This window comes from Sinohyriopsis cumingii, chromosome 6, assembly GCF_028554795.1.
Source record: "Sinohyriopsis cumingii isolate HCF-2022 chromosome 6, ASM2855479v2, whole genome shotgun sequence".
In the NCBI taxonomy this organism is placed as follows: domain Eukaryota; kingdom Metazoa; phylum Mollusca; class Bivalvia; order Unionida; family Unionidae; genus Sinohyriopsis; species Sinohyriopsis cumingii.
In genome coordinates, this window is record NC_142966.1 from 81,204,668 (window position 1) to 81,215,037 (window position 10,370).

Sequence of the window (10,370 nt, forward strand, 5' to 3'; positions counted from 1 at the left end):
ATTGACTCATTACTGGATGGAAGATTCCATATGCTATATAATATTGCATAAATTGGAATGTTCTATATACTTTGCAATATATGTGTAAAGAAAACAGTACCAACAAGCTTTGGAACATCAAACTTATCATTCTAAAAGTTTCACCCTTTAGATAAAACACATTTAAGGGATGATGGTAAGGTGGTATAGGGCAGCTTTCTTATAGGACACAAATGCCTGTCTTGTTTTTCGCTAGAAACTCTGCGTTAAGAGGTTAGCATTGGGACTGGTATGCCTGGTGTCAGGATAATGTGACTGGGTGGGACATCATGCTGCATGTCTGTGGTATTATGCTTCAGTGCTAGACATCACTATAAACTACCACACTGCAGACATTGTAGAGATTTGACTGAAAAATTGTTCAAGCTACGTTGAAAATCCAACACATACACATGCACATACCTGTCTTGTGTGTACATCTTGAAATGTGGATCTGACCAGAGTATTTATTGTTATTGTGTCCAATTAAAGTCCTTACACAATCGTTAAATTTTTCCACTGATTTTTTCCTGAAGTATGTTTATTGTGTTAAGTGGAAAGCAGCAATAAAAGCCTAAATAGAAAACAAAATGTTTTTTAAAAAGTAAACAGATGAGATTTGGATGGTTCTGAAAAGTTCATCAACCCTAAAACTGCATGCATTTGATTCAAATGCATCTATTTCCAGAAAATGCAACATAACCTGTGCATAGATTATGTGTGTGGGTGTGTGTGTATATATATATATATATATATATATATATATATATATATATATATATATATATATATATATATATATATACATATATATATATATATATATATATATATATATATATATATATATATATATATATACACACACACAAATATATACATATATATATAGTGTATCTAGTGCAAGTCAGATATACTTGAATTTGCAATTATGACTACTATATGGGTTTTCTTTAAAAGTGTTTTAAAAAAATAATTTAAGGAAATATACAAGGAACTTGAGTAATGTAGTAATGCCTTATGATGGCTGGCATGCATCCGACCAACACGCTCATCCCCCTTTGAAATACATCTCTCTTCTTCATTTTTCTCCATAGGGAGTGGCAGCTGTTGAGACGAGGCCGCTATGTGGAATTTAACCTTATCTATGACAGAGGGACAAAATTTGGACTTTTCACACCAGGTGCTAGATATGAGAGCATACTTATGTCTCTGCCACTTACTGCGGTAAGTACTAATAATATTTGTATCTTTTAACTGGTTAACATCACTTAGTGCTACATACCAAAATTCTAATCACTCAGTGGTTTGATAAATGCACAATTGATGCTTTTGCGTTGATGCATGCTTGCACGTACATGTGTATGTATGTATGTATGTATGTACGTACATACATACGTATGTATGTATGTATGTATGTATAGATGTTGAGGTATATGTATAGATTGTGTGAATTATAACATTTTAGTTAGTGTGAAATTGTATAAACTTGAAAGGATACTGATGAAATTATTATACTACTAATTCATAATACATATGATGCAGCATAATTCTGACCCTCCAGTTGAAAGATATTTTTATAATTGGAAATATTGTACAGCTCACTATTTCTTATATGATCAACATATTTACAGCTGAGACTAAACTATGTCATCCTTGACTAAATATCTAGACCCTCCACTTTTCCAGGCATCAAATTAAGTTGTAATTATCTTCAATAGTACATTCAAGTCCCAGGCACTGATTACGTTCTTTAAAGCTGCTAAAAAGATAAAGAATATTTAAGTTGGAGCAAAAACTTGGGAATGTTTAACCCATAGGCAAAAACTTGTAATTGAAATGTGATTAAAGAGATGACCATCAAAAACTAGAAACCACTTTGGTTACCCACATTATCATGTAGATTAATTGAATGTGTTGTCGGTAGACAGCAACAAAATAACCCAGCTGAAATGGTTATCAACTCATGATTGCACAGTGCAGTATGTTGAAGAACTAAGTATGCATTGTTTGCACATGTAAACATCAACAAAATCAATAGCCATGTAAACAAGATGCAAGTTGTTGTCAGTGATGCAGGAACTACCCAGTCCAATTACATATCTTTCCATATCTTAACTTAAAAGCACTAATTAGTGGAATTTTCTGTTGATTATTTTTGTAAAGTATGGATGATTGTGACCTTAAATGTGGCATCACTGGGAAAAAATGAAAGTTGATGAGAAATAATTTTAATGCACTTTACACATTGCTACATATCAGTTTGCTTCACTGATAATGCTGACAAATATTTACTATAAACAAAATATATGTTAACATAACCTTTCATGAGGAAAATCTTGTTAAAATAAAATACCCTTTTTAAACATTGTTGGTTAGCTAATGTACAGTCTTTTAGTCATAGGAGATCATACAAAGGCATTCCAGGCAGTGTGTCAGGTTGTGTTATAAGTTTTATACATCATCATACAAAGGCATTCCAGGCAGTATGTCAGATTGTGTTATAAGTTTTATACATCATCATACAATGCATTCCAATGAGAAATGTAAAAAAAAATAGGTTGAACATAATTCATAGAAACATTATCAAAAATGCAGAAAAAGAACTTCTTAGATGCATTAATACATATTATGTTCTGATTTTGTCCATCCATCCAGTTAGCCCATCTGTCTCTCAGTCTGTTACCAATTTTATTTCCACATAATAACTTAACTTGTCCACAATTTTCAGCTACCAAACTTTGTGTATGGCTTGCATCTGGGCTAAAGACAAAACGTGATTGATTTTGGGGTTAAACGTTAAAAGGCCAAAGTCACCTTACTTCAAAGAAGAGAAACGTTTTTTGCACAATAACTCCAGTTCTCCGCCCTCAACAGATATCAGGCTTTGTAAATGACTTGCATGGATTAAAGAAGAATCCTATCAATTTTGGGTCAGATATTGATGTCACTGTGACCCCCAAAAATGAAAATTTATTTGCAAACAAAAATTCAAGTTCTTGTCTAAAATCCGGTACCAAACTTTGTGGATAGCTTGTACATGGGGTAAGGAAGATCCCTGTCATTTTGAGGTCAGAAGGTCAAATATTAACATCACTATGACTGAAAGAAAAAAAAACTGGTTTCTGCACATATCTCATTTTCCATCATGTATGTTTGCCAGACTTTGAGGATGGCCTGGACTTGAGATAAGATAACGTGTTGATTTTGGGATTAAAAGGTCAAAGAACAAGGTAAATGTGACTGAAATAATAACATTTGTTTTGTCACATTAACATTAGTTATATATCACATGCCTGAACTAAACTTTCTGTAACTGTTACGAGTCTATGCTCATGAAATAAGTAACAGAAAAGAGTGAAGACAGCAAGCTTAGTAAAATTAAACAAATAATTTATTTCCCTAAAATACTAAGTGAACAATAATAAAAAGGAACTTATGGTATTGCGAATTAAGTCCAAAAATAAAATAATCCAGGAATTCAAAAACACAAGTCCTATCAATGAAAAGTTCTAAGTGAATCAGAGTCCAAATCCTGACGGAATCCAAGATGGAAGGTGATGACGTCTGTAATAGTCAGCATTGTACTGATGTGCCAACAGTCTCTTGTTGAATCACAGAAAATATTATTCCAGTTTTTGAATTATGTATAATTTTCAAAAAATATCTTCCTCCAAGAATTGTCAGAGCACTGATGTATTTCCAGAGAAAATAATTACTTTAAATTTGTATTTCCAGGGAAAGGAATCACTTGAATTTCAATAATTTGAAGAAAATAAAATAATTCAGCCCAAACTGGACACAACATAAAACAACTTGACGTCTCAAGTGTTAAGTCACAACTGCTACAATTCTTATCATAACATCAGCTATAAAAGTAACTACAATGCAAAACAGATTCCCTGATGGGGTCAAAAGTTCAACCTTCTGGAAGAAATGGAAGTTTGTTACATAATAAATATCACGTCAACCAGCTGTGACCTTGACTCAACTTAATGATTCATACTCTAAGAAAGAATAACATTTTCTTTTTAAAGTTGTTTGCCAAAACTGTCACTGATTGTGAAACAAAGTCAGCAAAAAGATACATTGTATCATTTATTAGTTGTTTACATCGAAAATAAAATAAAACTTAAAGAAGATCAGTCAGAACTGAACTCTATTCTGGACAATATCAAATCAAGTCAACAAAATTACATTACAGTAACATGTAATGGAATAAAAATAAAAACTTTGAAACTAACAAACTAACAATTAAATTACATATACATAACACTTCCCCCCATAAAAGAAAAAGAAAGACTTATATAATAAAGCTTTTTTTTACAACAGGTCAATTATACATGTGGTTTATATAAAAAAATAACATAAAAAATTTTGTGATACAAAGTATACATAAAATAATACATTTGTATACATGTGAAAGTGCATCTGCTATTGAATTATCTTTTCCCTTAAACTGCCTGATGTCAGTATTATATTCCTACAATAAAAACTCCACTTTAGTAATCTCTGATTTTTGTTCTTCATCTTGCCAATGAAAGTAAGGGAGTTATGGTCACTAAACCCAATAATTGGAGAAGGAGCTGAACTAATGTAAACTTCAAAAAGTTGTAATGCTAATATCAAATCCAAAAATTCTTTATCGATTGTTGAATAATTTCTCTGGTGCTTATTTAATATTTTAGAAAAATAGCACACTGGATGATCAACACCATTTTCGTCCTCTTGAATCAATATTGCTCCAACCCCAACATCATTTGCATCGACAGACGGCTTAAATGATTGGCTGAAATTTTGAGCTGTAAGAACTGGTGCACTTTTAAGTATGGCCTTTAACTTATCAAAAGCCTCCTGACATTTTTCAGTCCAAAGAAATTTGGTTTTCTTGCTCAATAAATTTGTCAGGGGTTCAGCAGTTATGGAAAAATTGGAACAAAATTTCCGATAGTATCCAGCCATACCCAAAAATCGCATCAGTTGCTTTTTACTGATAGGCACAGGGAATTCAGAGATAGCCTTGACCTTAGCATCTATAGGTTTAACTTGTCCATGTCCCACGATATGTCCTAGAAATGTTACACAAGCACAGCAAAACTCACTTTTGGATAAATTAATTGTCAAATTTGCATCAGTGAGTCTGTCAAAGAATTTCCAAATTGTCACTAAATGTTCTTTCCAGGTGGTATTGTAGATGATGACATTATCGATGTAAGCATCACAATAATCTAGACCAGAGATAATCATGTTCATTAGATGTTGAAAGTACTTGGCAAACCCTTCATCATAAACGGCATCACTTTATTATGATAAAATCCATCTGGAATCACGAATGCCAAAATTTCCTTTGCCCATTCCATCAGTGGAATTTGCCAAAATCCTTTCAGAAGGTCAAATTTGGTGACATATTTTACATTTCCAATTTTATCATTCATTGATTCTTGGTAATGGAAATGGATCTGTTTTAGTCACACTGTTCACGTTTCTGTAATCAGTACACATGCAGAAAGTTTTATCTGGTTTCAGAACAAGTATTCGTGGTGAACTCCAGTCACTTTTACTTGGTTCTATGAAATCATTCTCCAGCAAATACTGAATTTCTTTTTTTCAAGTATTCTTGTTTGAGAGGGTTTATCCTCCACGGGTGTTGTTTCACAGGTGTGGAATTTACAATTTCAGCATACAATGGTAAATTTTATTTGTTCTTTTAGGAACATCTGGAAATAAGTGCTTATATTCAAGTAATAACTGTTTAAGTTCATTCCTTTCATGTTGTTGCAAATGTGAAAGTTTCTGGTCCAGATTATTCACAATTTCTGAATTCTGAAGATTTGTTACTCCAAAATCAGTAGAGTCCAATGGTATTCCTTCACTTAAATCCTCAGTGAGTGGGACATGTACAACTAAATTAATTGCATGTTTAACCTGCTATCTCTATCAACATACTGGTACTCCTATAATTTATTTACATCCCAGGAGTACTATTATTATAATTTAACTCATTCATTTTCTTAACTTTGTACGGGCTGCAATACCTAATCTGAAGAAAATTTTGAAAAATGAGCAAGAGAGACAGATCTCTATTGCCAGACTCAAAAGTTCTCTCCACCATAGCTCTTTCAGACCAAAATTTCATTTTTGAATTGCTGAATGCCAAATTCAAGCACAATCAGCTGGAAAATTCCAGACCTAAAATTTGACCCATTAGGAAGGCCAAATTGAGTAAAAACTTTATCAAAACTTTTACTATTGTTTTAGTTTTAATATTCCTCAAAGGAAGTACCTCTGGGAATCTTGTTGACACACACATAATGGTCATCAAGTATTGGTTACCTGACTTGGTCTTAGGTAAGGGACCGACACAATCTACCATTATTCTGCTAGATGGTTCATCAAATGCAGGACTAGGTTGCAGATGAGCCTTAGGTTTCATCTGATTGGGTTTTCCTACCATTTGACAAGTAAGACAAGATCTTCAGTATTTACAAACATCACTTTTAATTTTTGGCCAGTAGAAGTGATTCAAGATCTTGTGATAAGTCTTATTAATCCCTAAATGACCAGCCAAAGGAGTTTCATGGGCCAGCCTAAGAATTTCCTGTCTGTATGATTTTGGAACTACAATTTGATAGTTCACTGACCACTCATCACCAGCAGGTACCTTGGGAGGTCTCCATTTTCTCATAAGAATTCCATTTTTAATGAAATAACAAACAGGTACTTCTGTGGCTTTAGTTTCACAAATGGCCTTTTGAAACAAACAACAAATGGCTTAAATAAACGAATAAAAATTCAGTCATCACAAATCTGGAAACATCCCAACACCACTGTTTACCAATATGTTTTGATTGATATTTCTTGTCAGGTGTGTTTTTTATTTTGACAAGTGAATTATTTTCACATTTGTAACCTAGAAAAAATTGTCACCCGTAATTTGTCTGGAATAAATTGTCACTCATATTTTATCCCTATTAAAATTAAACCTATCCGATTTTATCTTTACAGAGATGGGAGTATTGCCACCAGGTAGCACCAGGATCAAAGGAAGAGGAAATGGTTCAAATTCTTAAAGAACCCAGATCATGGGCTTAATACATAAAACAATAGCATTTAGAAATTCTCATTTTTTTTTACTGTACTTTCTTTTATATAACTGTTACCTTTGAATACATTGAAAAATCTACTGAAAACTGGTGAATGTAGAATTTTGTACTGCCAAGCAGATATATATTTTTCTCTCATTTTTATGACTTTTATATTTAAATACATTGAAAAATTGTGAGAAAACTAGTGAATGTAGAATTTTATCTATCATGTTTAATCTCACATCTTTGGGATGTTGGATGGCACTTGGCTAAGTAATTCAATATTTATTTTATATATGTTGAACAGTGAAGAATTAAATAATGGATATGAAATGAAGTTCACTTGCCTTATTTCTTCCATATGAATCCTTAAATTGACATCATTTGAGCACTTTTTTATAACTAACTTTGAATATACAGGTATTTAATATGTCACAACATTGGTGAATTGTTTTGAGATTTATTATGAGTTTTTTGCTGAAGTATGAATAACTGTTGTACATGATCTTAATGAAAAGTCGATAGTTATTTAATTCATCTTACCACAATACCAAGTGAGTTTAAGATATGTATCATGTGTCATTATTCACCTTACATCGTGGGGCCCCGAGTGGCCGAGTGGTCTAAAGCGCTCTCCGTTACGGATCACTGCCATCTCACCTCTGTCTGCGTGAGTTCGAGTCTAGGATTCGGCTAATGTGGGTATGTGAGAAAGCCTGCCAGTAGCTTCTTGTGGGTCGGTGGTTCTTTCCGGGGTTTTCCTGGGTTCTTCCTCCACCATTAATACTGGCCGCCACGTATAGCCTATCGTGTACTGAAAAATGGCGTTAAACCCCACAATAACAATAACCTTACATCGTGTTGTGAGTCAGCCATTCTGCTACAATTGTGTACTTCCATTTGGGAGTCAATATGGATTACCCGATTTCAATCAAATATGGATCATAAGCTAATGTCATCAAAATGAATGAGATCGATGTATATTAATGATGTGATCTTGAACCTAATTGACTTACCTTGTGGATCCAGTTTTAATTAAGGTTTGTAATTATGCTTATATCATTAAGAGCTTGGTTGAGTAAGATCCATGCATACTAATGAGGTACTCTTGTATCTGATTGGCTGGGCTTGTTACCCCAATCAGAAAGCATATTTCTGATTAGGTTTTGATTAAACTTGAAATATGGGCTTATATTTGTCATGATATTGGATGGATTCAATAATGATTGAGACCCACACATATTAATGAGGTAATATTGCATCAGACTGTCTGGCCTTGTTATCACTCTGAGGCCAGATTTCTATTCCAATTTTTATGAAACTTTGTATATTTGCTGATATCATCTACGTCTCTGATGAGTTTGATATTGAGCAAGATCCATCCATTGTAATGATGTGATCTTGCATCTGATTGGTTGAGCTTGTTACCACTCTGGAGGCCTTATTCCTGACCTGATTTTGTGTAGACTTGGAATATTTTGCCACGTTGAAAGCCATATTTCTGATAGAGCATGAAATATAGGCTTTTATCACCAGGATCATGGATGGACTCAGTAATGAGCAAGATCGTGATTGTTAATGATGTAATCTTGCATCTGATTGACAGAGCCTTGTACGACTCTAGAAGTCATGCTTGTGATCTCATTTTGATCAAACTTAGGATATGGGCTTATATTGTCAAGATCTTGGGGCATTTTCTGGAGAAAGCAGGATCCTTGCATATTATTGAGGTGATCTTGCACCTGATTGTCTGAGCTAGTTACCGCTTGCAAAAGTCTTTTTCTTTTAATCATTTGTTTTTTCTGACATCTTGATCATGAATGACTTAAGTTATGAAGTCGAGACTGTGTGTAATTATGCCTTTAAAAATGTAGTAAAATAGGTAAAATCAATATGAAATAGCATTTGGGAGATTAACATTTTGTTTAGTAAATGGTCAACTGTTAAGTTATGTAAGCCAGGTTAGCAATATCAGGCCCACTTGGACCTCTCATTAATGATATTAATTTCTGTGTGCAAATTTTCATTAAAACAATGTTTATGCTTTTTTTTAATTTTCATGAAAATGTACGTTAGGACACTTAATAATGATTAAATGTTCTGGTAAATCAAATATATCATAATTATTAATTATATGAACAACAGGGGGCCCCAAGTGGCCGAGTAGTCCAAAGCACTCACTGTTATGGATCACTGGAATATCACCTTTGTCTGCGTGGGTTCGAGTCTCGGGTTCGGCCAGTGTGGGTATGTGAGAAAGCTTGCCAGTAGCTTCTCGTGGGTCGGTGGTTCTTTCCAGGGTTTTCCTGGGTTCTTCCTCCACCAGTTATACTGGCTGCCATGTATAGCCTATCTTTTGATGAAAAATGGCATTACACCCTACAACATAAATGAACAATGTGTTGAAGAAAAATATTTGAATCATGATGTATACTTATTGACAAATCACTATGGTAACACACTGCCCCTTTGCAAAGGCAATAAATCCCTGGTACATAGATCAATTATTTGTGACAGAAAATGATTTAAAAATATTAATTCATTCATAATAGTGCCTAGTTGTAACATTTATGGTTAAACATTTAAATATATGTGTAACTGAGAATACAAGTTTATTACTCCCCTTATTTGCCTTTCACCATTACCTATGTAAAGTACATCTTTTGTCATGAAATGGTTCATCAAATGCTATTAAATTACTCATCAAATGCAATTAAATTCCTTTTTTCAGGATTTTTGTGACAATGATTTTATAAATTATTTTCACCTTTATTTTGGTATTTATTGGTGAATCAGTACATGGTTTTGTATCATATCTACAATGTCTTGTCTATAGTGTCTTACTGATAGCATTTTTGAAGCTATGAAGCAGACAGTGGTATAACTATAATTTCCATCCAGCATCCTTAGGTTGTGTACCTTTTGGAATTTTTTTTCTTCTTCTGTATTTGAATCTGTAATATGGAATATATTTTCAACTTAGTTGATTAGATTTTCACATGTAGAAATAGACATATATTTTCAGATCATATTTTTCTTTTGGTGCCACATTTAAAGAAACATTTTACATGAGTTTGTAAATTGTATAAATAATAGTTATTATTTGCTTGTTAATGTTTAAAAGCCTACTTTTAAGAAATGAATTTTCATATATTTGTCTTTGGGGGTGCACATATATTTGTGTTACATAATCACATATTTGAAGTCACATAAATTTGCCTGTTATGCAGACTTTTGACTAGAACATATCTGCAAACTGCAGTGAAA

At 33.1% G+C, this 10,370-nt stretch overlaps 1 protein-coding gene across 4 annotated transcripts in view; it reads left to right on the top strand.

Moving 5' to 3' along the window:
* The window catches only part of LOC149797317 (oxygen-dependent coproporphyrinogen-III oxidase-like), a 53,490-nt gene extending 46,054 nt beyond the window's left edge, over positions 1–7,436 (top strand). For all 4 annotated transcript variants that reach the window (XM_089962042.1, XM_089962040.1, XM_089962044.1 and 1 more), the window contains 2 exons: positions 1,116–1,245; positions 7,024–7,436. In XM_089962042.1, coding sequence (XP_089818168.1) covers positions 1,116–1,245; positions 7,024–7,110 — 217 coding nt within the window. In that variant the 3' untranslated portion in view covers positions 7,111–7,436. The remainder of the gene's footprint in view (positions 1–1,115; positions 1,246–7,023) is intronic.
* The last annotated feature ends 2,934 nt before the right edge of the window (positions 7,437–10,370 follow it).